The sequence below is a fragment of the Euleptes europaea genome, chromosome 9 (genome assembly GCF_029931775.1).
Source record: "Euleptes europaea isolate rEulEur1 chromosome 9, rEulEur1.hap1, whole genome shotgun sequence".
NCBI lineage: Eukaryota > Metazoa > Chordata > Lepidosauria > Squamata > Sphaerodactylidae > Euleptes > Euleptes europaea.
In genome coordinates, this window is record NC_079320.1 from 89,863,138 (window position 1) to 89,890,249 (window position 27,112).

Sequence of the window (27,112 nt, forward strand, 5' to 3'; positions counted from 1 at the left end):
AAATTACAAATCTCCGCAGCTCAAAAAACCCAGACCCAAATATTTAGGAGACGTACCTAAAGTCATTGTGGTCTGGTTAGGTACCAAATTCATTTACCCGCAATCCGAAGAATTTAGCAACTTAAACTATCCAGTCAGGCTTGCACTCTTGACAAACAACTCGCAAGCCAGAATTTGATGCTGGACAAACCCTGGCCATCGCGGACCCAAAGTGTGTGAAAACAGGTTTGATACATGCAATGCCTGGTGAGGCTTCAGAAGGCGGGGGGGGGGGGGGAGGGGGGGCTTCCCAGAGGTGAAGGTGCAGCTTCCCTGCCTCACAGACTCCTCATGTATTAGCAAAACAAGCGATATATAGCAAACATTTATAATACAGGCAAGTTATGAGTAAGTACGAATAACATTTTTTCTACTGACAAAATAAAGCAGCCCCCAGTAAATCATCAGAGCCCTCCTCCCTCATTCTCACCACAAAAGGGAAGAGAACGCAATGCATGCTGTAGGTCTGCTCTCCTTCAGCCCCTCATCAGGAAAATGCTGGAGCTGATTCCTCTCCCCCTCCCCCTGCTTAGATGGATTCTACCATCCTTTTCCTGGATAGATTAGTTATAATATCTTCTTACATCTACATTAGTGACAGCTAGGGTTAACATTAAAAATAGAGATGTGAAGGCCAGCAAAAAAACTGGAAAAATTCAGGGGGGGGGGGAAACGTTGCCTTGTTTACTCACTGTGAGGGCTCCTTCTGTTCTGGGGTCGAAGGGCATCTCGCTGACTTGTGGGTATTACCATCATGTGCCCAGGGAGGCAGGACCAAAAACTTAACTTCCTGTCTCCCTGGGCGGGAAGCCCAGTTTTCGGACTCGCCCAGCTAAAGGAGACAGGTAAGTGCAGAACAGAAAACACAACAACAAAACACAACAGGGTAACCGGTATTGTCAATGGACAATAATTAACCACGTATGACAATCAGTAAGAGGCTCCAATACACATAAGAAGGAAAAAATGGCAAATGTGAGTAGAGGCCTGAGTGGATACCGTGGACCAGGTGGCTGCCCAGCAGATCTCTTCCAGCGGGGCTTGTTTTTCGAATGCTGCTGATGTGGCTGCACTGCGTTCTGAATGAGCCGTGATGCCTGCCGGAATTGGGTTTTTGCCAGCCCTATATGCTTATGTGATGCATTGTCTTACAGCATAGCTTAGCGAGGACCTAGACATCTTCTGTCCCCTGGATGGGTTGGTCAAGGATATGAACAATGCATCGGAACGCGATAGTTTCTGTACGTTTGAGGTATACTTTGAGGGTCCTACGCAGGTCTAGATGGTGCCATTCCTTTTCTTTGGGGTGGCTGGGATTGGGACAGAAGGATGGCAGATGTATCTCCTGAGTGTGGTGGAACATGGAATTCACCTTCGGGATAAAGGTGGGGTGGTCTAAGGACCACCTTGTCCCTGTGGAAGATGCAGAAGCCCTCCTGCGCTGATAGGGCCCTTAGTTCAGAGACACGGCGGGCAGAGGTGACCGCCGTTAAGAAGGTGGTCTTCATCCTCAACACCTTTAAGGGAATCTCCCTGATGGGTTCAAAGGGGGGCCTGGTAAGAGCTGTGAGCACCACACTGAGTCTCCAAGAGGGGAAGCAATGAACTGTTGGAGGCTTTAATTGAACTACCCCTTTCAAGAAGGCCAGAATGTATGGGTGCCCGGACATGGGAAGGCTGCCTGCCGTAGAAAATACAGTAGACAGAGCCGCTACCTGTCTGCGTAAGGCAGCTGCCTTGAGGCCCTGTTCCACCCCATCTTGTAGGAAGCCTAAAATCCTAGGAATGCCCTGGGAAAGAGGATCTACGTGTTTTTGCCTACACCACAACATGAAGGCTTTCCAGGAGGTGTTATAGATCCTCCTGGTGGAAGGTCTCCTCGCCTCAATCATGGTGTTCACAATGTCTGAGCTATAACCATGTTCTAAGAGGCGGTTCTGTTCAATTTCCACGTGGTTAAGCGAAGGTACTGAAGGTCGGGATGGAACATGGCACCCTGGTGAAGGAGGTCTGGAATGGCTGGTAGCTCCCAATGGGGTTGGACTGAGGGCTCTTTCAGGTTGGGAAACCACGGCCTCCTCGGCCATAGGGGAGCAATGAGAATGACAGTTGCCCTCTCCTTCCTGATCTTTCTGAGGACCATGGGAAGGATGGGGGGAAATGCAAATAGGGTCTTTTTTGGCCATGGAGACATTAGAGCGTCCATGGATTCCGCCTCTGGGTGGAAATACCGCGAGAAGAAGCAGGGAAGGAGGTGATTGGTTGCTGAGGCAAACAAGTCCACAGAGGGGAGGCCGAATAGCTCCACAATCTGCTTGAAAACCGACTGGTTGAGGGACCACTCTCCCTCGTCTGATCTGTCGGCTTAGCCAGTCCGCTTGTAAATTGAGAACTCCCTTGATGTGTTCTGCTGACAGGGGTGCTATGTGTATCTCTGCCCATGAAAGGATAATCTGGGCCTTCTGGTGTAGTCTGGAGGACAGCGATCCCCCCTGCTTGTTTAGATGTGCCTTGGCAGACACATTGTCCATGCGAATTAGTACGTGCCTGTGAAGGATGATGTCCTGGAACTGTAGTAGAGCCAGATGGATGACTCTGAGCGCCAGCAGATTTATGTGTAACTTTTTTCTCCTTTGTTGACCAGTTGCCCTGAGCCATGTGGTTCAGACAGGTCGCCCCCCACCCTTCTAGGCTGGCGTCCGTATGGATCTGAATTTGATCCTCTATGACAAACTGTACCCCTTTGCTGAGGTTTTTGCGGCTGCATCACCATAGGAGGCTGCGCCTGAACTTGTGAGGTAGTGGGATAGTTTTGTCCCTGCTCTGAGTAATGAGGAATTGATAAGGTTGTAGGAGCAGTTGAAGCAGTCTCGAGTGAAATCTGGCCCAGGGGACAGAGCTTAAGCAGGCCACCATCAGACCCAGTAGTTTGGCAAGAAACATGATCCTGCCCTGTTTGGACCTGACTGTGGTCTGAACCAAGGATCTGATCTTCGTGATCCTGTCTGGAGGAAGCAGTACTAGGTTCCTGCGTGTGTCCTGGATTACCCCTAGGTGTTGCAATCTCTGAGTAGGGGTCAGGTGTCTTTTCTCCAGGTTCACCAGGAACCGGTGATCCACCAAGACCTTGACGACCCTGTCTGTATGTGTCCTGGCCTCTTCCTTGGACCTGGCACAGACAAGGATGTCATCCAGATATGGGAAGATCTTGATCCCCTCCTGCCTGAGCAAAGCCACCAGTGTCACCAGGATCTTGGTGAAGACACGTGGTGCCGACGCCAGACCAAAAGGGAGGGCTCTGAACTGGTAGTGTTTCCCTGCATTTGCAAATCTGAGAAACCTGCGATGTGTAGGATGTATGGGAACATGGAGGTATGCTTCCCTTAAGTCTAAGGAGGTCATGTAATAACCTATCTGCAGGGCCCCTATGATGGATTTCAGAGTCTCCATTCGGAACTTCCTGTATCGGACAAATTTGTTTAGGCGTTTCAGGTCTAATATAGCTCTCCAGTTCCCATTTTTCTTGGGGACTGTGAAGAAGGTGGAATAAATTCCCAGGCCCGTCTCTTTTAGAGGTACTGGTTCTATTGCTTGTATCTGGCGTAAGTGTTGAATGGCATCTAAGGTTCTGGCATGCTTTTCCCTGTTCAGGGGTCTGGGAGAGCTTATGAACCTGTCCCTTGGGGAGGAGGTTAGCTCTATTAGGTAGCCTGATGAAACTACCTGGGAAACCCAGGCATCCGTGTAAGGCCGTTCCCACTTCTGATGGAACTGAAGTAGTCTCCCCCCCACTGCCGGTGACCTGGTGTCACTGTTTTGGGTTTTTAGAGAACTTATCTCCCTTATTGCCACTGAATTGCTGCTGTCCCTGATGGGGACGAAAAAACATATTCCCTCCTCTGCAAAAGGCGCCCCTGCCATTATTCCAGGAACCCCTTCGCTGATCAGGTCTGTAGCGTGCGAGGGAGTGAGAAGATCTAAAGTTGGGGAAGGAAGAGGATGGTCTTCCTTCCTTCCTATAGGATTTGGGTAGGACCTTTTTCTTGTCTTTGTCTTCTACTAGAATCCTCTCTAGTCTATCTCCAAATAGTTTACCTCCTGTAAAGGGGTAGGACAAAGTAAGTGATTTAGTCTTGAATTCGTTTTGCCATGGGCGGAGCCATAGTGCTCTCCTGACGGCTATGTTGGATGATGTTGCCCTGGCCGCAAAGGACATGGCATCCAAAGATGCATCTGCCATAAAGGCCGTGGCCTTAAGAAGTCTGTTAAGCCCCTCCGAAATTTTACGGTTCTTAGCCGAGTACAGCTGGCTAATTTTCCTGAGCCATACCAGGAAAACTCTGGCCATTATGGAAGTGGCTGCTGAAGCCTGAATGGCCAGAGTGGAAGCCTCTTTTTTGACAGAATTTCGGCTTTTCTATCCATGGGATCCTTAATAGTCCCCATTCCATCCTCAGCAGGCAGATCGGGTGAGTGAACTGCTGCCACCGGAGCATCTATCAGGGGGAGCTGAAAGAGAGTCATGGCCTGCGGCACCATGGTATAGAGCCTTTTGGTGTTAGCAGAAAATTGCCTGTTAGTTAATGGCTTGTCGAACTCTGCCTGTACTTGGTTCTCAAAGAATTTTGGGAATGGTATTTCACAGGATTGAGGTTTGGAGATGGGGAAAAACTCTTTGGCTAATGTGTTGGCGTCATTGTTTTGTGCTCTTGGAGAACTTGTCTCCCTTGGCACTGTACTGATGCTGTTGTCCCTGTTGGGGATGAAAAAATCTGCCCCCTCCCCTGCGAAAGGAGCCTCTGTTATTGCTCCAGTTATTTCTATGTTGTTCGGGCTTGAAGCGGTTAAGGGTGTGAAAGGACCTAAAGCTGAGGTAGGAAGAAGAGTGTCTCCCATCCTTCCTGTAGGATTTTGGGAGGACTTTCTTTTTGTCCTTGTCCTCGACAAGGATCCTATCCAGTCTTTCCCCAAACAGTTTTCCCCCTTGAAATGGGTAAGAAAGAGTGAGGGATTTTTCTTGAACTCATTTTGCCATGGTCTTAACCAAAGAGCCCTTCGCACTGCTATGTTAGAAGATAGGCCTCGAGCTGCAAAGGTCGTCGAGTCAAGGGATGCGTCTGCCATAAAGGCTGACGCCTTTAATAGTCTGTTGAGCCCATCAGTGATCCTGCGGTTGTCGCCAGAATATAGCTGGGCTATTTTCCTGATCCACACTATGGAGGTTCTGGCCATAATAGATGTGGCTGCTGAGGCTTGAATGGCCAATGCTGAGGAATCATGAACCTTTTTGGTTAGAGTCTCGGCCTTCCTGTCCATGGGGTCTTTTATATTCCCCAGCCCATCCTCGGCAGGGACGTCTGGAGAGTGAACCGCAGCAACTGGGGCGTCAATTATGGGTTTTTTGAGGAGATCCATGGCTTGAGGAACCATGGCATACATCTTTTTGATACTAGCAGGGAATTGTCTGTTGGCCAAAGGTTTATCTAGTTCGGCTCTGACCTGATTTTCAAAGAATTCCGGAAAGGGGATGGTATGGATCTGAGAGGAAGATCTAGGGAAGAATTCTTTGGCTCCCTTCTTCCTAGATTTCTTAGCCTCTGTTGCAGGCTCAGGATCCTCATCCAGGTCTAGAGCTACCACGGCCTGCCTTAGAAGGTTCTGGAAATCTTCAGCCCCAAAGAGGCGAGGCTGTTGTTCTTCTAATATGATTGGGGTGTTGTCCTCTGACTCATATTCCCCATCCTCTCTACTTTACCCTTCAGAATCGGCAATATTGGAAGAATCATCCTCCAGGGAGAGTCTGGGTTGGCTCTGGTAAGTAGCCTTTCTGGCAGCTTTGGTTGGCCATAAGCCCTTAAAAGGTTCCTCATTACATTTATTTTGCACCAGAGATTGACTCTGGGAAAGAGGATCGCTTAGAGGGTTAATTCCTATATTCTTAAGGAGGGGCGAAATGGAGTCACTAAAGGCTTGAAGCATTTGTGATTGCCTATCCAAAACCCCATTAAACATACCAAAGGCTTCCCTGCGCGTTAAAGGGGACTCCAGATCGATTAAGCTTACATTGCTGCCGGACTCCGATGCAGGACTCTGCGTGCGGGATTTGTCCGCACCACATCCGGTATCGCCTGCCTCGTTGCGGCGTGAGGCCCTTTTGGCACCATTTCCAGGTGGGCCGGAGGCGCGCGCCTTTTTTGGAGCGCTGGGGCCTTCCGAGCCAAGTTCCGCAGGACCGCAAGAGCGGCCGTTGGAACTTTCCTTCCGACTCTGCCCTGTCGAGGCGACGAGGTCTCGGTCGTTGTATCCCTCAGAGAGGAGCTTTTCCTCCGACTCGCCTCGTTCGCCCGCCATCTTGCTCTCCGGAGCGAAGGGGGGGGGGGAGAACAAGAGGGAGAAAGGATTTTTTTTTTGAGGCTTGGAGCGGGGTAGGGAAGAGACAGAGTGAAAATAGGCAAAGAGACAGTAAAGTCAAGAGAAAAATCTATCAAAGAGGCCGTCCTATAACGAAGCTGACTGGCGAGGCTGCCTCCCTTTACAAAGGCAGGACGGAAACTGGGACTGGGAGGTTTTCCCGCCCAGGAAGACAGGAAGTGAAGGTTTAGTCCTGCCTCCCTGGGCACGTGATGGTAAAATCCACAGTCTACAAGATGCCTGAAGAGCCCAGAACAAGAACAGATTTTCCTTAAAAAGCCCCATTGAACTCCCCACAGAATTCCACGAGGCTGTGCCATTAATTTTGCAGGCGTAGACAACCTACAAAATGGTGCATTTTAAGCCCAAAATGGGTTAGGAAGCTGCCTAAAGGCACACCCCCAGAATGCTGGCGTGGGGAAACATGCCGGGGAAACCTGAGCGGGAGGCCAAGCTGGCATCTGAGAGCCATACTGCCACCGCGGTCCAAGAGGACAGGTGTAAGTTGCCCTACACCAGTATCCAAGCCAGTTTGCATGGTGCAAGAGACAGGGTTACCGGTGTAGGGGTCTCACTGGCTCCTATGGGCAGAAATTGCACCAAGCCTCAGAGGAAAACTCTGAAAGTTTCACTGAGAACTTAACTCTCTCTAACCAGATAGCACGGGAAACTTAATTTTTGCTAAGACATCAGAGGGTGCAAGTATTTCTCTCAAGTATTGCAGTTTTCTCTCAAGTATTGGGTATAGTTGTAACTTTGCTTGTGTAAAACTAAGGCATTAATAACTTTTACAGTCCATAAACAAATCAAATATTGCAATTTTATATGCAAGTTATAAATTAGGTTTGATAGGACAGTAAATATTGCCTATATTTCAATTCCCCTCCCCCCCAAAGGGGAAAAAACCCACTTTTGAGGGGTTTCCCCCCCCCCCAAAGTTTCCTGAAATTTTACATCTCTAGTTAAAACCAGGGGCTGAAAATGGTTCACTAACTGAGTTAAAGGTAATAATGGTTAGTGTAAACCATAGTTAAAGCTGATGCAGACATAATATTACACCACAGGTAATACTAACTAGGAAAAGCAGAGGTGAGGGGGAGTCAGTTCACCTTCTATCTTGAAACATGGAGAAATAATCTGCTCTCATACTTACGGGACCAGCATATCCACGGTTTTGAGCTCTGGAGGCTCCCCGGCTGTCAGCTCCACAATGTACTCCAGAAGAAATCCAAACAGTTTCTGTAAATCAGATTATTTCACTGTTTGTTTCCTCTTTTTAAGAAATGAATTTTTGAATACAAAATTTTATCATGTTCCACTTAAACTATGTTTCCAGACTGCTCTTTGAAAAGTGCATTCATTTGACTGTGAGAAAAGAAAAGCCCATACTTCCAACTTTGCTTTGTTCTCCATGGCCAGGCTTGGATGGTTGGACTTCTGAATCCTTTCTACCACAAGCAGCTGCTCTTTCATTGTTCTTCCCAACAATAATGCTTTAAGCTGCTCATAGGATTCTGGAGCTATTGCAAAAGCAAAACACAGACACACAAAAGAAAGCTTATTAACAACATGCAAAAGCTACAATTTGTTCCCTACGTCACTACAGAAAACCAGCTCTCAGCAGCGCAGGGAGCTGTACAACCCTCAATTTTCTATTACTGCTGCTGCTGTTATTAAAAGGGGCCAAATCGAGGTGTCCACGTCCCCAATAAGAAGGCACCTTGCATTGAATTACCTTATCCTGAACTGTTTTAACAGTCCACTACTGTGAAATATTAACCATCGTGGCAGATTCGAGCCCACCAATGGAAAGGCGGCATAAAACTCAACAACATCATTGGACCATGGTATCAGGATCCTTTTGGCAGAATGAATGGAATCCTTTCATCTTTGAGTGAGATGCCATCTACCGCATAGACTGCTGAGAGGGTACTGCCCGGCTACCTTGCCTCATCTTGCCAAATGCCTTCTGAGGTAGAGACGCAAATCCTACTCAGAGGCTACACCCTACTTGGAATCTGTGTATGACTTACGCACAATGCCTGCTGTGCTTGCCGTGTATTGCCATTCACACAGCCAGGTGACATGTGTATTCCCACATACAAAATGCTAATATGCTCCAGCTGAGATTTTAGATGCCCCATGGTATGGGGCAGTATTGATGCCCTCTCTCCCTCCCACCACCCGGATGCTACTGCATCCCGGGCTCTGCTTCTGCCCTTTGAAGGGTGTTGCCCCAATACCACCATTTGGAGCTGCTGCCAGTCAAGACATCCCCTCATGCAAAGCCTGGCATGCCCGTTAAACCTCTCAGTGGCTCCACTCCTTAGCAGAAGCACACACACATCTCCTGCTACTATTAGCTCTCGAGGCCAATTTCCCTTCTTTCCCCTTAAATGATTCTCAGCTGCATCTAGCATTTTATGCCTCTTGGAACGTATTCTGTTCTCATCCAGCTGTTTTTTTCTTTCTAGGGTGTAATTTGGTTGATTTACAAAGTAAATTTGATTTCTACATATCTGGGAAGTCTCAAGGTATGTAGAAACACATCTTTGCCTGGGAGAGGCCAGCCACTTTGGAAGTAGATGTAGTGACAAGTGGAGGCCTGCAACAAAACGCTGTATACACAAGGCTTCCAAGGCGCACTGCTGCCCCTGACAACACCCTTCACGGATCACTGTATTGAACTCTACAAAGTAAAGAGCTTTCCAGCCCAGTGAAAATGCCATTATGTCCTGACAGCAAAGACGGCTGCTCAGGGGCAACACTACTCAAACCCTGCGAGTTTTTTGGCACTTAAAACATTACCCCCACAAATCGCCTACACTTCACTCTACTAGACAATCAGAACTTTTTGACAAAGCGCTATCAAGAAGTTCCTCGGATTTGGAAAACAAGAAGGATTTGTGTACCAGATTTGCTGCTGGGCCCCCCAGGGAGGAAGAGATTAAGACTGCCGCCACCTAACAGGAAGATGCATGTGGAAGTGTGGAAGAAACAGGCATCATACTCTCTGCAGCAGGGTGAGAACAGACTTGTCCCTCTATAGTCACCTTCTGGACACTATGGTAGGAACCAAACCTGCAGATCTTTCTGAGGTGGAATCTTTCTATTGCAGATACACTCCCAGGCACAGGCAACAGGGCTCCCACAGGAGGGTTAGAACAATTCACCTGTTGGGAGGATACCCATCACCTACCAATGACATGGAATTTGCCATTTACCATCAGGGAACCACCAGGAGCAGCTACAAGTAACATCTGTTGTACAGCCTAAAGACAGATGTGCCCTTTTCCAACTTTACAAAGGCAACCAAGGAGTTCATGAACACTTCTGAGAATGGGCACCTCCCACCAAAGAAATGATATACCCAATCCTGCCTCTGGGAGACTTGCTGGGGCATTAGCAGTATACTAGGACTGGCTACAACCCAGATGTTTGTTTGTTTTTAATTTCCTCCTAACTGAATTTATATACGTCAATTATACTTGCAGCAATGCTAAATGTAATATTACTTTTGTTTTTTTTAATATTTTTTTTAAAAAAGAGCTTTCATTCACAGGCCCTCAATGAAGTGCTTGAGATGGGGAGTCTGTGGGAGGGATAAGCAGCTGGCTCTCCCATCAGCACCACTATGCGGAAAGCGGCAGAAGCTCTGAAACAGGGCAAGGAGCGCCAATTCCTTTAAAGCCACCTGACAGAGTCCTGGCATCTGCCTATTTTCTGCCAGGGTTCTAGGGCAGCAGCAGAGACACACATGTGCAGTCCATCTCCTCCCTTTTGGTGGGAGGCAGGGTGCCCCTCGGGGGGTATCCAGGAGTAAGGTCTGGTTTTTTGGGAATGCTGAGAATTCCCTCTGGCATTTAGGAGCCTCCCTCTTTCTTGTGCCTGACCCTGTTGTGCTGCTTCCATGATTGGGCACTTTATTATTAGGAATGGTACAATTTAAAATGACATCAAGCAAGTACTCAGTTCTTCTCCTACAGAACGCATTCAAGCCAAACAGCATTAAGATTTTCACTTACCAGCAAATGTATATGGCAACTCCAGACTGGCGACTTTCTTCTTTGCGATTTGCTCCTCAGATTGTGATTTATTTTTGTTCATTTCATTTCTCTTTTTCTGTTCTTCACCTGCAATGGTTTTTTCCACAGTTCCATCATCTGATTCAAGATCAGAGTGACTATCAATAGCATCACAGTCACTATCAGATTCTTCCTCACTTTCCACTTCTTCACTGTCATCTTCTTTTCGCCCTCTGCTGTCTTCCAAATCCTCACCATTGTCGTCCTCAATACTCAGTTTCCCATCCTGTTCAACAGAGTTGCATTGATTGACCAGAGGAATTATTCTGCATTAAAACTGTTATTTGTCTTGGTAACAGCTTTCTAATTTGGATGGAACGGTAGCCTAGCAGTTGCTAGAAGGCAAGAGCAGCAGCTGCAGGTAAACATATATACACATATATGCAACATGCATGCTAATTACGACATTACCAGCTAAATCAGCTGGAATCAAGTTATGATATAGAACAGCGGGCACATTGCCAAGATACCATCTGCAGAAGAAGAACTGCTGTAACATTTCCACATGGCACTTGTGGACTTTCAGAACAGATTAAACAGATGCTGGCTGTGCAAACCACCTCCAAACATCTGCCAGCTGTTCCTTCACATAAAGAAATGGGGCAGGAAATAGCCAGCTCCTGCAAGGCTCTTTGAACCTGCCTTACTTCAAGGCTGATCACGGACCCATCTAACTTACTTCTGTCGAGTGGAACCAAAAGAGGTTCTCTAACGTCTCAGAAAAAAACCTGCCTTCCATTCCTGCTGCCAGAGGTTCTTTACCTTATTATTTTATCAAATTTCTACCCCACCCTCCCCAGCCAAATCCAGGCTCTAGAGAGATAACAGCGATCAAACCAGGCCCTTATATATGTAAAGAAAATGCTAAACGTCAAGCTCTGCATTCTCCCCTAGGATGAATTATTTGGCAGCACAGGAATCACCCATGCTGTACAACGCGAGGCAGTGGGTTTCCTACCAAGTGAACTCTAAGGCTTCCAGGTTAGCATTCAGCGAAGTTTTCAATGCATTCTCCCCAAACCAGCCCATATACCTCTCCACTGCCTTCCACCCGGGAATGGTTCCACCTCCCTAAAGGAACAGCCTGACTTTGCCCACTCCAGGCATACATTTCAGGGGGAGAAATCCAACTGAATGGCCTATAAATGCAGGCTGCCCTTCCTAAGAAGAGCCGTGGGCAAAGGCTACCAGGAGCCAGTAACACCCTCTGAGCAGTTTATGTATCCAGTGGCCAACCTCTTGCCATATCCATGGGCTGGGCTCTGCTGCATATTCACTATGTGCAACCCTAGAACCTGCAGCCTGAATCATGGGCTGGGCTGTGATCTGACTTTTTAGCCCCACCCCCCAAAACAGAGAAACATACGTTATAAGAAAGAAGACGCCTGTCATCTTTATCCAGGATGAACCCATCTGCCAAGTCATCAGCTGAAATGTGCTTGGGTTTCTTTTTGGGATCAGATTCATCTTCGCCATGCATTCGACGTAACCTGTCTGCCTGCAATTTAAAATACAAACACCCGGTCAGACTTTTCTACCACAGTAAGTACAAATACACAAAGAGCACCATCATGGGCAGTCAACTGTTTGTTATGACTGACAATTCTAATGAACAAAGTTCTGGGAACTGGGTGAACAGACTGTGACTTAGTCTAGCTGCTAGATCTTCCAAAGATGATGGCAGAGAGCAAACAATGTCACCTGACTGAACAGTCGCCTTAATTCTTACAAGCATACTCCTCAGGCTAATAAACTGAGAAAGAAGCTTCAGTTATCAAGGCAGCTCCTAACAGTATCTCAATCCTGAATTCCTCCTTGAGAAGTGTATGATTTGAATGTTCTTTGAATCTTCCCATTACTGGGAGACATGGTGCCAAGTTTTACCTATGCAGACACAGGCCTAAGGTGTGTAGTGCCACTGCGGAAGAACCACCTGAAGGGGATTAGGGAATGGTGTCATTAGGTGACCTAATTCTTGCTTCCATCATATTGGCAGCTAGGCTCCGTCACCAAAATGGCTGCAGGATAACTTCCTCCTAGACTTTAGCCTACCTAGTAAGGGAGTGCCAGATGCAAGCATTAGAACCAAGATGGCAGGACTCAGCCTAATTGCCAGGTGATACTTGTACTGGGAGGCTGCAGATAAGCAGGCTGAAAAGTGTAAAGGAGGAGGAGGAAGCAGTAGCAAGGGGCCTTGACTGGAGACCTGGAGCTGCTGGGAACAGCTGGCGCTATAGAAAGCCCCCAGTGATCAAGAGGGATGCAAGAAACTGTCTTTATGATTATCGTGGCTTATTTTCTTTTCTGTAATTAAAGTTTATTTGGGTTGTCAAGGTACTCTTCCTCACTGAACCTCTTTGACCACCCAAATCCATCAAAAGAACCCTTGCCTCAGATAAGAACAGCCTCTGGCTAAACAAGGTGCCCAATAGAAACAAGTGTGAATGCACACAAAATGGTCGTACTCATGCACTGAGAGCAGTTTGTGTCAGTACAGGGACAGAAGTTTCCCACATATGTATATGAAAACACTGCCTGTTGTCACAAATTTCTTTTTCCGTATTGTTAAAAATAAACACTTCATTAACAATGCTAAATTGTTACAACTAGGTCTATGCGCTACCTGCCACAGCAAACATTGTTAGACGAGTTGCTAGATATAGTATATGAGAAGGAACTTGGGCAGAATATAAGAGATGTTGATGGGTTGTTTGCCAATTTAAGCCTTGATGAGCAATGTACACAAATGATCTAGTGGTTGTGTGAGAGGACTGCATATATCTCAGAAATTATAGATTAATGAGGAAATGCGCACACAGAAGACAAAAGAAGCAGTACAAAATAATGAATGGTGAACAAAAATCCAGGTGCTGCCTTCCCCTTGACATGGTAATTGAACTGCAGAAGCGGAAAATGTTATTGTAAGCCACCTTGTCCCTTCAAGTAACAGGTTCAGTCCTACATGAGGTCCATTTATAGAACAGAGAAGCTCTCACCCAACTCCCCCTCTTCACTGCTGGATCCTGATCAGGCTGGCTTTTTATCTGCAAGTATCTACCAACAATGCCTTTTTGTGTAAAGCAGGGGCTTCTAGGGGGCAGGGGCGACGAGGGAAGGACCATGTTCACCAGAAGAACATAAGCAGGACCCCATCTTACTTATGTACTTTGCAAGATTGGTGTCTTCGTGCTGTTTTGAATTGTGCTTTACCATAGTCTCCCAGCGAGCTTCTGAAGTGTTCCCAAGTGGTTATACTATCCAATGATATATAAATAGCTGGAAACAGAACAAATACTCCAAAACATGTGAAAAGTCTAAGGTGGCGGCACTGTCAATTTTTCTGGCCTGAGAATAAGCCACTTTTAGCAACGTTCAGTCAAGCTATGGCAGAAAAAGGACTTTAACTTCTGGTCAAACAATGACATTTTACATTTTACAGATGAAGAAAATCAAAAGCTGACATCAAAATTATGAAGCTGATAGATTTGTATTTCAGGATGTTACAGGATGTTATACAAAATCATGGAAAGCCTGTTTAGAAATATGTCAAAATAAAACACAAACATCGGCAGTACCTCTAGCTGGAGAAGTCTCTCTTGTTCCTCTTTCGCCAACTCTTCTTCAGTTTTCATCCTACCGGAGGGCCGTGCCTTCATCTCAAACCCAAGCTCTCGAACTATCATATCATATTCATCGGGCTGCAGAAAGAGTTTCAAACCAGAGGATGATGCTGGCAGTGTATTCTACAGAGAATCTGCATGTCAAAGAATCCACCAAAAGCAAATTTTGCTGTAGCACTGGACTGCAAGGTTCAGAGCTAAAGAACAAGAAGGCATCTGTCTACCCCTGGACATCAGTGGTCTGGCACTACAGAAGACGGGGAACCTCCTGGCAATTTACCCCCCCTGCCTGGCACACTCAACCCCTCTAAGAGCAAAGATAATGGCTGACTGCTTATCACTGGGCTGCAAAACAGAGCAGCAAAGACAAGGTTCTGCCTACTCCACACTGAAAAATGCTACTTTGCAAATTTAAAAAGCCATGGTTTGGTAACTACTCAACATAGTCATCATCCCCCAAAACACACCTAATTTTCAAGGTATGCAAGCTTCAGTTTTAAAAAAGAGCGGGGGAGAAATCGGTCTGGCAGAGATCCTGACAAGTTATACTGGCTGGTTGTGGGGTGGAGGTTGGGATAAGGGTTGAAATCCATGCCATGAGATGCTTCTAAGGGCTTTGAAGCTTTAGAATGTCTTGAAAAGGTTTAATTAAAATTAGAGGAAAACAAATTCTCCAGTCCTAACTGTGCACACGCCGTTCCCTGAGGACTCGAAGCTGTAGAAGGTGGCAGGGACCTTAACAGCTTTCGTTGTAATGCTACACGGCTGTGTGTGAGTGTGAAAACAGATCAGAGGGATGCAAGTTTCTCCAAAAGTAGCACTGGCAGAGAATTCTCCCCCTGCAGCAGAGGACCACTCAGATTCAAAGCTCAATGAGCAATTACAGCAAGTGCCTTACAGCAGAAATAGGCTGAGGTTCAGGACTGAATGGCTGAGAAGGGTCTTATCTAGATCTGGAGCACAGAAGTATTGTGTGTATGTGTGTGTGGGGGGGTGCGTGTAGCATTTCCTAACTTGCTTCCACTAATAGCAAAATGAGAAGCCCCATGCCAGTAACTATGGCAGCAGATGAGGACAGTTACAGTACACATCCAGGAGAAAATCCAGGCACAGAGAAAAATATGGCTGGCATCCCACCCACCCTCCCACAAGACTGCTCACAACAACAGGAAACCCAACTTGTATGCGTGCTGGTGCAAGCCTTTATTCTGCCTGTGCCATTTAACTGAAGAGAACAGAGCACCTTACACAAAGGGGGGTGGATCCCAGAGGAAACCGAAATCTTCCACATTTCTCTCAATGTCAGAGAAGAACAGATGTGAGGACCAGGGGCAAAGACCCATGGACCCCCACCACCTTCTGAGGACTTTTTCAGCTTTTCCACTAGGAATATTTTTGAAGGAGTTTAAATACGGCTCTGTCCACAATTAATATGCTACAATGCACATAGTACACTGGTTAAATGTAAAGTTGATGTCCTAATTATGCTGCCAGTCCTATTATGACAGTATAAGGGAGAGCCTGTCTGAGCACACTACTACTTTACTACATTTTTTTGTTTTCTATTTTCAACCTTTATTTTTTTCTTCCCTCTCAGATGGTAAAAACCGATACATGAGTTAAGGTCGACTAAGGGAGCAGCAGTATGAAGGCCCTTTCTCCAGTGCTGAGAGTATCGCAATTCTGATTGAAAGTATAAATGGTTTCATTTTAAACACATTTGGTAAATCCACCAAATAATTTATGACTTAGCATAAACTAAGTATGATCCTTTTACAATTTTTTTTATGAGTAGCCATGTTGGTGAGCAGTAGAAGAGCTAGATTCGAATCCAGTAATACCTTAGATACCAAAGAGAGGTCAAAGCTCCCTCTACTGGACTCGTATCTAACTATATATATTTTAATTTCTCCCAAACATTCACTTTTGCAAAAAATCTTTACCCTCACCTTCCATACATTAAGCCCACTTTATTGATTTTTTGTAATAGAATGTATCAACTGAGATGTTTATATAGCAAGTAACTTTGTTACTTTAATATATTTTTTTACTTAATACGTCAGACAAACATGCTAACCAGACTCCTGAATGCATCCAGGGCATTGCAAATTATATTGGGTGCGGTGGAACACAGGCAGGATGGTGCTGCTGCAGTCGTCTTGTTTGTAGCTTCCTAGAAGCACCTGGTTGGCCAGTGTGAACAGACTGCTGGACTTGATGGGCCTTGGTCTGATCCAGCAGGGCCTTTCTTATGTTCAGATTTTCTAGAAAGCCCATAAAACTGTACAGCACAGAAAACTGTATGCCATTGTAGCGGAACCACCATTCATGATAGACAGCAGAAATATCTATTTACAGCCAAGCCAGATATGGCAACACTATAAAATCAGAGAGGATTCTCACTTTTCTTTTACCTTCAAACAGGATTTTTTTATTACAACAGAAAGCTAGCATCACATTTTGGATATATGAACTTACAAGAACAAAATGGATGACATTTACCTTGACCTTCTCCTCCACTTTGTGTTTGGTCTCTGTCTTGGAATTTTTGTGGGACAGAAAGGCTTGGATTTCTTTCCAATCATTGTCGAGTTTTTCTGTAAGTTCTAGTGTATTTTCCCTCTGAGTTTGTCGCTCTCTCTAAAAAAAATACAAAAGTGACATTATAGAATGAGTCCCTTAACTTGCAAGTTCCCCCAGGAGGAAAATGTGATTATGCATAGTCAAAAGCAGTTGACAAACTCAAGACTGTACTTTGCTAACTCAGGTGTTTTTCTTCTGGTTCATACACAATGGTTTTTCTACACTTGAAGGGCAACTGAAAGTTTAAAGTGACTCTCTTTCAGGTTCATGTTTGAGGTGATAGACAAGCATGTATGCATGACTGGTTTCAATTGTCAAAAGTTCTGAGGAGAATTTCATTACATAAGTTGGTCCAAGAAGGAAAAAAAGTTATATTGAAGTGACAAAATGCTTTAAAAAAATAGAATGCAGAGAAATGCCTTTTTACTTCAGGGTTCAGGCTTGACACAATACCCCACATTCAGTTTTAAAAGTTTTTCTCTCTCCTGGCAGAAGTCACCCAGGAAGGGGGAAGTCCAAGTATCACCTAAGTATTAACCATCAAAGGTTTCGAAACGCTAATGGTGATTGTGCCAGAGACACCTGACCCCGAGGGACACAGGTGTGAAGGGCGAGATTGTAACTGCCTGGAGATTTCAGGAAAGGATTCTTTGACCCACAAGGAGGTGAAAAAACAAAAGAGAAAATTCCTTTGCAGAGAGATGCTCCATTTTGGCAGGTCTGTTCTGGCTGAAGACACCAGGAGGAAGGAGCTCTCACACCTGGGCTCCATCTGGATGGCAGCCATTGCCACAGGGAACAGACAAAGGGCTGGCTGCCTAAACAGACTCCACGGTTTTGGGGCGGAGAAGCTTTTAGAACACTAACTGCTCAGTTACAGCCTGCCTTAAAATAAGACCAACTAGGGCTCGTATAGAGTGAGGAACAGGGGGATTGCGTAATTACACCTTTCTTCCTCAATCCATTGATGCACAGAGTATATGTGTGTGTCAACATATGTCAAAGTTATGCCTAGTCTGCAGTTTGCTAAACAGATCATACTGATCAGAGTGACAGCTAAGTCATGTGATGAGGCTGGTCTGATCCAGTTTGTACAGCCAGGAATGGGGATTTCCAGAATGACTCATCTCAAGTGAACTGTGATTGGTCATGAATGTGTATATAAGTCTGTATAGTGAATGTAAGTTACCTCTTGCTGAAATATATATGCTGGCGGAGCATGCTGATGCTCAGAGCTGTGAATGTTAACAGCCAAAGGACTCTGTGTAGATATTGTAAATAAACTGTACATAGCAGAACTGCGTGGTGTGAAGTTGCTACCAGGTAAACTCCTGAAGTCCAGACAAGCTGTGCGCGACAGGGTTATGGGCCCAGATAGACTGCGCTGAGAGCTGGAGGTTCTATTGGAGTTGGTGAGCTACTGCCGTGAGTTGCTGCTGTGAACGGTTTGGATGTCTACAGAGGCCAGCGACGCTGAGGACCTTGATGTACAGTCTGCAGACGGTTCAGTTGTTTCTGACAAAGAGTCGGAGGAGGACCCAGGGGAAGATAATCAGCTACTGCCGGTGAGCGTAGATATCATGGCGCAAGCTGCTTCTGCCCTGCTGGTTGATAAACTGACCGCAGATAACTATGCCGTGTGGTCTCTGCGAATGGAGCATTATCTTAAGCGTGAGTCATTGTGGACGTATGTGGATTCTCCCCCACAAGCTCCTACGCCTGAGGAAAGTTTAAAAGACCAGAAGGCATTGGCCACGTTGATATTAAGTGTTGCTGATGACCAGTTGGTGCATGTGGCGAGACAGGGGTCAGCTAAAGATGCCTGGAATAGCCTCAAGGCTGTATATGTGCAAGACACGGCTGGATCTCTTATTTCCCTCATGAGAAGGATGTATAGAAAGACTATGGAGCCAAATGAGAGTGTTAGAGCTCATTTGAATACCTTAGCCACGTATTTTCAACTGCTGGCCAAGAGGGGAAAGCAGATTTCTGACCAGGACCAGGTGTTTATAGTTTTAAGTTCCCTCACGGAGCGTTTCGACCCACTTATCTCAGCCCTTCAATCTGTGGATGCAGCAAAGTTGACCTTGCAGTACATCTCAGGGAGATTGTTAGCAGAAGAGGCGCGATATACGCAACGGGAGTTGGCAGTCGGCCAGACCGGGAGCTGTGCCAAGCATGAGATAAGGAAGGATACAAGCCTCAGCTGTGAAACAAGCAAGCCTATACCTGTGGCTTTACGTGTCAAGAAATGTTACAGATGTGGAAAAGAGGGGCACATTCAAAGATTTTGCCCTGCTGCAAGGAAATACAAGGAAAAAAGACTCAAGTTGTGACCAAACAGCAAGCTACGATGGTGAGAGCAAGTCCAGACTCCCTGAATGACTCTTGGATAATTGACTCAGGAGCTTCACAAATATTTGTGAGGGAGGAAAGGCTACTAATGAACTCACATCAATCGGCGTTAGGTCATGTAAGTTTGGCAGATGGACGTTCTGCAACTGTTTCCTGTGAAGGAAGTGTAATGTTTGGAAGTTTAAACCATACATTTAATGATGTGCTTTGTATACCCTCTCTTGAGAAAAACTTATTAAGTATAAGTGCACTAGATTCTGCTGGATTCAGTGTGACTTTCAGAAATAAGTGCTGTAATATTCTCAAAGGTGATAAAATTATGGCAGTGGGGAATTTGAAAGATAATGTGTATGTGCTAGAGAACATGGCAGGTAAAGCACAAACAGTGTTAAATAAAAACCCTCACCATAAATGTATACATTTGCTACATAGAAAACTCGGCCATGTGGGCTGGGGCACCTTGAATAAAACTCTTGCCCTGCTGGGCAAAGAGAAGGTTGAAGGGTGCAAAACATATCTGGATTGTGATGTGTGCAAGCAAAGTAAGTCTAAAGCACACCCAGTTGCACCAAGGAGTGACAGAGTGACAAAAACCCCTCTATATCTTATTCATAGTGATGTGGTAGGCCCTTTCCCAGACAGTATATCTAAAAGAAAATATCTTCTTCTTTTGATAGATGATGCCACAAGGTTCACATGGGTGTATCCCATAGCAAAGAAGTCAGAGGTGTGTGACACTATAAAGATGTGGGCTAACAATGTGCAAAGGCAATTGGGGCATAATATTTGTAAGTTCCAAAGTGATTTTGGGGGCGAGTACATGTCTGGTGAAATGGCTCATTGGTTTAAGACTCAAGATATTGAACATAGAATTGCTAATGTATCTATGAGTCAAGAAAATGGTGTTGCAGAGAGAAAGGCAGGAGTACTGCAAACAATGATAAAATCAATGCTACTTGATGCTGGATTGCAAAAAATGTTCTGGGCTGAAGCGGCAAAAAATGCTTCTTATATTTCAAATAGAATTTGGACAAGTGCCACAAATAATATTCCATACAAGGCTTTGTATGGGAAAGATCCCAGTTTGGATCATATCAGGATATTTGGCAGTAAAGCATGGGTTAATATACCACTGAAACAACGTAGGAAAGGTGGTGAAAGAGCAAAAAAGTTGACATTCCTGGGGTATCAGACAGGAATGAAATCTTACCGTTTTGTAAATAACCAAAATGCATTAAGTTTCAGTCGTTCAGCTACATTCTGTGAGGATGCTAATTGGCCTAAGATACATGCAAACCAATTACCATCCACAGTACTGTTACCTATGAATGATGATTCTGATAACATGCCAGAAGTAAAACAGGAGGTGCAGTCACCAATACATGCAGACTCTGAGAGTGTGCAAAGTGCAGATCAGAGAGTAGTGCCAAGAGTGTCCTCTAGATCTACAAAAGGTGTTCCACCTCAAAGGTATGGTGTAACTGCTAACCATGTGTTTGTTAAAGTTCCAACTGATTACAATGAAGTGTTAAGTCTAGCCTCAGAAGAGAAAAATGCTTGGCTGCAAGCCATGGAGGCGGAATATAACTCATTGGTGTCAAATGAAGTATTTTCCTTATCTGAATTGCCAGTAGATAAGAAAACTCTGAGTTGCCGTTGGTTGTACAGACTCAAAACCTTGCCAAATGGGAATGTTAAATATAAGGCAAGATTAGTTGCGAGGGGATTTACGCAGGTGGTTGGACAGGATTATTATGAATCATTTGCCCCCACGATTCGCATGGAGACAATAAGAGTTGCATTAACCAAGGCTGGAGCAGAAGGAATGCTAGTTGATCATTTTGATTTCGATACTGCATATCTGAACGCACCTATTGAGGAAGAGTTATATCTTGATCAAATACCAAGGTTCAAATCTCAAAATGCCAAAACAGTGTTAAAATTGCACAAGGCATTATATGGCTTAAAGCAATCTGGACATGCATGGAATATGTGTATAAAAAATGCTTTAACCAAAAAAGGGTTTAAGCAGAGTGTGTCTGATCCATGTCTGTATCAAGTGGAAATATGTAAACAAACCTGTTATTTATTACTTTTTGTGGATGATGTATGTCTAATGTACCACAACAAGGAACAGTTGAAATGGTTTATGCAGACCATACACGAAATGTTTAAAATGAAACATCTAGGCCCTATTAAGAATTACCTAGGGGTGCAAGTCTCCAGAAATGAGAATGGTTGGTTTGAACTAAGCCAGGAGACTGAAATGTTTGAATACTGAAAGATTTCAATACTTAAAGAAATGGCTGTGTTTAACAAACGTTTGACTAGGGAGGCGTGTCAACATATGTCAAAGTTATGCCTAGTCTGCAGTTTGCTAAACAGATCATACTGATCAGAGTGACAGCTAAGTCATGTGATGAGGCTGGTCTGATCCAGTTTGTACAGCCAGGAATGGGGATTTCCAGAATGACTCATCTCAAGTGAACTGTGATTGGTCATGAATGTGTATATAAGTCTGTATAGTGAATGTAAGTTACCTCTTGCTGAAATATATATGCTGGCGGAGCATGCTGATGCTCAGAGCTGTGAATGTTAACAGCCAAAGGACTCTGTGTAGATATTGTAAATAAACTGTACATAGCAGAACTGCGTGGTGTGAAGTTGCTACCAGGTAAACTCCTGAAGTCCACACAAGCTGTGCGCGACAGTGTGGACTTTTTATTTTAATAAATCCCTTAATATTTTAAATGCTGGTTTTTTGTTCTCCATAGCATATGGTCAACCACTCTCTGAACACGCTATTTAAAATGGGTGGTCAGTTGCCAAACTTATTTCCCTGGAGTGCAGAAGTGCAGTAGGCTTCCCCTGTGGTTGCTGGTTATTGGGAGATAGAGGCACTAGACAGAGTTTTAAAACAGTACCGCGGAAAAAGAAGTCCTTTTGATAGGTACTTCCTAAAATGACCAGTTGGCAGCGTACCAAAGGACAAGTGAGAGGGAAACTGCCTCCGAGGGTTAGGTCAGCTAGCAGAGCTGTGTTTTGCTGGTCAGAAACTCAGGACAACTGCTGGACACCTAGATGCCTCACAGGGCCAAACGGAGCAGTGCTCTTCTGCCACAAGTTCAAAAGTATTTAAATTCAGTTTAAAAGCTCAGAATTTACCTTTTCCTGTTTGGATTTTGCAATTAGTTCCTCTATAAGTTCCTTCCGCGATTTACTTTTTTTGTCGTTTTCATTTTCCTGCCCCGAGAGAGCTTTTTTACGAAGAAGACCACCACCTCCGCCAAAGTGAGCAGCAGTTAATTCAGCTAGAAATGCAAGATCGAAGCTATTTATGAAAAGAATATAAACTCGGAATATTTTAAACAATTGTTAAAATAGCAAACTCTTTTTTTGTTAGGAGATCAAGGAAAAGCCAAAGTAGTCGTATGAAATCTCCAGGGCTGGCAGCCAAACCTTTCTCGTGAGAGTTAAATAAAGAGATAGGAAGGGTAGCTGAATTAAAGAGCATATTCATGCAAAGTACTTGCTATTTTGGATGTATTGATTTAAATATACAAGTAAAGTTAGATTTATCAATCAAACCTTGGGTGCTACGTTTTGTCATTGTGTTGGAAACCGGCATGGCGTTGAACCTTAGAATTTTACCATTAGAACAAATGAAACCCAAAGGGTGTTAATGCCACAATTTTTAAATACATAATAAATATGTACTGGATACTTCGCTGGTCTTACCTGACAGCACTCCAGTTTCTTCAGTGTCACTGTCACTCTCCAGGACATCATTCAGTTTCTCAATGTCTGCCAGAGACTGGCCGTAATGAGTTAAGTCTTCCTCTTCATTAAGATTATAGATGCTTTTTTTCTCATGATTTTTCTGCAACAAAATCAATAAACGTATTTATGCCATTTTGGACCCAGCATGAATAGTTCCCATGAAGACTTCGTTAGCCCTGAGGAGTAAGGACACACAGTTCATGCCTCGGAGAAACAGAAGCCATATTTGTAACTTCTGCTCCTCCCACCCCCAGTCCATTACTCAGCGTGCAAAACACAATGCACAGTGTCCCGTCCCTGTCCCCCCCGCCCCGTCACAATATTTCTGTTCTCCGTAGCTGCCTCAGCTGTTGCTCCCAGGTGTTCACTATAAATTATTCTTTCTCACTCCTAAATTACCCCCAGAATGGTGGAAGTTAACCCTTCTTACACAACAGCCTGCACCCCAAGACACTTAAAACTCTGTAAATAATACACCATCTGCCAATTCCTTCCCACTATATTATCTTTGTCACTACTTGTCAGGAGTAGTGATCACTACTGCCTAGCTCAGTCACTCAGTACTTGTCATCTATGCCTGCTTGTTCTCCTTAGCTTCTTTAACAGTCCCCCTACATCCTCACTTGTAACTGCTGCAGAAACACCCATGAATCCGCTTGTCTCGTGTATCCGATTGGGCTGATGTACTCAATACATCCTAAATTCAACACACCCACACCCTTGAATAGGCTTACAACTTAGAATCAAAGGCTATCCCAAGCACTATACAAAAAAGAATGCTGGCCCTTCCCAAAGTGCCCAGGTTTCTAGCACAATACATCATGCCACTTATTTCAGTTTCAGACTCCAATACCATGCACGTTTACTTGGAAGTAAACTGTACAGTTCAATGGGGTTTACTTGGAAGTAAATATGCAACCATTTGCATTATAAAATTATTATATTTTTCCACTATGCAAACAGATAGGATGCTACTAAAGTTCAAGAGATCTTTCAGTAAGAATCTGGAACTTGGCCAGAACCGCTTTTCAATTTTGTGTAAGCAGCACTAACTTGGCAAAACACACTGTATTACAAACTGTTAAAATAATGACCAGTTTTCTTTTCTTTAAATATTATATATATTACCTGCTGTTCCAAAGCAAACCTCTTCATCATTTTTTCCTCTGGATTTATTCTGGTGTCATATTCACCAATCCGCTTGTCTTTAAACACACTAGATTTGTCCTTTTCTTTGTATTCTTTTAGCAACGTTTGTGTACGCTAAAACGCACAATACAAAAAAAACCCACACAACAAAGACAGATCATTCTGAGAGAAAGCAATTAAAATGCCCACGTTACAAGCCATACAGGTTGAATCTAAAAGAGCCACTGGGGCTGATTTAACAACAGTTATCCCCATGGAACTGTGCACTTTCACTGGAGAGGAAGGGAGAACAATTTTCATGGATTTTCTCCACTCATTTCAGACCCACACTTTGTACTCCACACTGACCCTCAGTGATCCTTAACACTCTCCCCCCCCCGAACACAAATGTGGAGGTACAGAGGGATGCAGCAGGAGGACGAAATCCAGTGAGTCCTGCTTCACCAGCCTCATTCTGCACTTTCAACGTATAGGGCTTTCCCTTTTTTCCTTCTTATCTTACTGTCCTTTTGACTCAAATGTCATGAACAGATTGAAATCCAGCCAGGACATATGAGGCTTACTGCAAGGAAAGAAGGCAAAAGCCAGGTTTGGGGAGAGGGGGGGGGTTGGTGCAAACTTTAAATGGGAGCCCAGGCCTGAGAACTGCCATTAGGATGCCAGCATTAACAAAAGCTTTTTACTTGGCGTTGGTTTCCCTGGTAAACCCCCCTCAAACCAGGCATTCAGACCACGTGCCCTGCAGCACCTCCAGAAATCCCACTCGGGGAGAATGTTTTCTGCCTGGCACTGCCAGCCCACCCCACACACACCCCTTCCTCGAGTGCAGTCGAGCGGCCGTGGCTCAGTGACAGAGCCTCTGCTTGGCCCGCAGAAGGTCCCAGGTTCCGTTCCCCGTGGCATCTCCAACAGTTAAAGGGACGAGGCGAGTAGGTAGGGTTGTGTCAGGCCTGTAACTCAGTAACTGTTTACTTTCGCTTTCCCGCCGGCAAAACTCAAGGACTGGAGATCTCCTGCTGATAGAGATCAGTTCACCTGGAGAAAATGGCCTCTTTGACCATTGGACTCTATGGCATTGAAGTCCCTCCCCTCCCCAAACCCTGCCCTCCTCAGGCTCCACCCCCAACATCTCCAGGTATTTCCCAACCCAGATCTGGCAATCCTATACCCGTGTCAGAATGCTTTGTTGTATGATATAAAAATAAATGAGCTAGAAAAATAAATAACTCCAGTAGCACTTAGAGACCAACACAGGTTTTTTTAGAGTATAAGCTCTTGAGAGTTAAATTTTGATTATACCCCAAAAAACTTTATTGGTCTTTGTGCTACTGGACTCTAATCTTGCTCTTCCACTGCAGGCGAACACAGCTACCCTCCTGAAAATAAAAATAAAAATTGTGCATGACTTTCTGGTCATTGCTTGCTATGTGTCACTTCATACCACTCAGTGTTGGTGGATGAATTTATTACTTAACCAGTTGCTTTCTGTTTTTGGTTCCAATATTCACTTAGCCGGGGCTTTCTAAAGCATTAACAGAACTATCAAAAATTGAGGAGAAGTTAGGCTAGACTAGAGTCCTCCTCAGGCTCCACCCCCCGTGCGAAGGGACGCCTGGCGTTGGGGCCGGGCATTCTGCACGCGCTCAGGGGCCACCACCGCTCGAATGAAGGTGGGGGCCGGGGGAAAGGCTCACCTTCTTGTGGGCTTTGGAGCGAGAGACGCCCGGCAGCCCCACGTCGTGCTTCGTCTTCCGGCCCAGGATGTGGAACTTCTGCTTGTTCACCTTCACCTCGAAGGGGTTGCTGCGCACCAGGCGGGCGGCGGAGCCCGAGGCCCGGCCGGCGGCCACCGGCGGGCCGCCTTTCTTGCCCCGCGCCGCCTTGCCCATGGTGGCCCCGCACGAGGAGGAGGAGGAGGAGCAGCAGCCGCGCCGCCCGGAGCCACGAGGGAGGGAGGGAGGGAGGGCGGGCCGCCCGGAAGTGTTTCTCTCGCGGGGGGACGTCGCTTGACAACCACCGGGCTGGACCATAGAGACTGCAGAGCGGCCCGACCTTCCTCTCTTCCGCGCCCACCCCACACCAGAGCGAGGAGGCCCGACGGCGGCCGGAAGGGGCCTTTAGCCTGCTCGTCCGGTCCCAGAGCGAAGCAGGCGGCTTAGCCCACGGGAAGGGGCGGGGCAGATCTCGACCGAGGCACGGATCGGTTGCAGGGAGAGAGGCGGGTTTTCCCCCTACGTCCGCTTTTCTGATTGGTCCGGGCTCCGACACCTCGTGCGATTGGCAGTTCAGCGGGGAGGAGGAGGAGAGGAGGGGCTGCCGAGGATGACGGGAAATCCCCAAGATGGCGGCGGGCCAGGGGTGGGCTGAGAGCACCGCCTGTCGCTGAGCAGCCGGCCGGCGGCAGGAGGACGAGCAGGCTCCGCCGCCGCCCTTCGTTTCCCTCTCGCCCGCGATGTCCACCATGGAGAAGCTGATGAAGGCCTTCGAGTCCCTCCGCTCCTTCCAGCAGCAGCAGAGTCCCGCCGCCGCGGCCGCCCCCCCTGAGGAGCCGCCCCAGAGACCGTGAGTGGGGGTGGGGGTGGGGCGGCCGGCCGGCCGGCGTGTCTTACTCCCTCGCTCCCCTGCCGCGCGCACCCAAGGAGGGGGAAGTTCAGGCGGGGAGCCGTCGGCCTCAGTGTTGACGTCGGGCGCGTTAAGTCCTCCGGGGGTAGGGGGGGGGGAGGCGTTGGAGCCTCCAAGCAGGAAATGGCTCTGTGGTGTAGCACCCTCTATTGCACAGGTGCATGGGAAGAGGCAGCCCCTCCGCTCGCCCCGGAACGTTTGCAAGCTCTGTAGTTTCCTTGGGCAAAACTTTGCTCAGTTGGTGTCCAGTTGCTGTTGAAAAAGACAGGATGAGGGTCTGTAGATGCACATACTTAACCTTCCCCCTTTTGCAAGGGGAGGAAAATTACATTTCTTAACGGGGACCTGCCTTTGTCTTGTGTGAGCCTTTGCCGTAAGTGAAAAACACGTGAAGCTGCCTTATGCTGAATCCGACTGTTGGCCCCTCAAGGTCTGGCATCAGCTACTCAGACCAGCAGCAGCTGACCA

At 46.1% G+C, this 27,112-nt stretch overlaps 2 protein-coding genes across 2 annotated transcripts in view; one reads left to right on the plus strand and one right to left on the minus strand.

The window, feature by feature from the left end:
- Positions 1-25,911, minus strand: part of NOP14 (NOP14 nucleolar protein) — a 280,913-nt gene extending 255,002 nt beyond the window's left edge. The window contains exons 1-10 of the mRNA XM_056855677.1: positions 25,717-25,911; positions 24,002-24,136; positions 22,832-22,973; positions 22,259-22,404; positions 16,658-16,795; positions 14,111-14,233; positions 11,902-12,033; positions 10,476-10,761; positions 7,840-7,970; positions 7,604-7,689 (exon numbers count right to left, since the gene is read on the minus strand). Coding sequence (XP_056711655.1) covers positions 7,604-7,689; positions 7,840-7,970; positions 10,476-10,761; positions 11,902-12,033; positions 14,111-14,233; positions 16,658-16,795; positions 22,259-22,404; positions 22,832-22,973; positions 24,002-24,136; positions 25,717-25,911 — 1,514 coding nt within the window. The remainder of the gene's footprint in view (positions 1-7,603; positions 7,690-7,839; positions 7,971-10,475; positions 10,762-11,901; positions 12,034-14,110; positions 14,234-16,657; positions 16,796-22,258; positions 22,405-22,831; positions 22,974-24,001; positions 24,137-25,716) is intronic.
- Positions 25,912-26,474: 563 nt separating this feature from the next.
- HTT (huntingtin) overlaps positions 26,475-27,112 on the plus strand; it is a 156,153-nt gene continuing 155,515 nt past the window's right edge. Inside the window, exon 1 of the mRNA XM_056855166.1 lies at positions 26,475-26,584. Coding sequence (XP_056711144.1) covers positions 26,475-26,584 — 110 coding nt within the window. The remainder of the gene's footprint in view (positions 26,585-27,112) is intronic.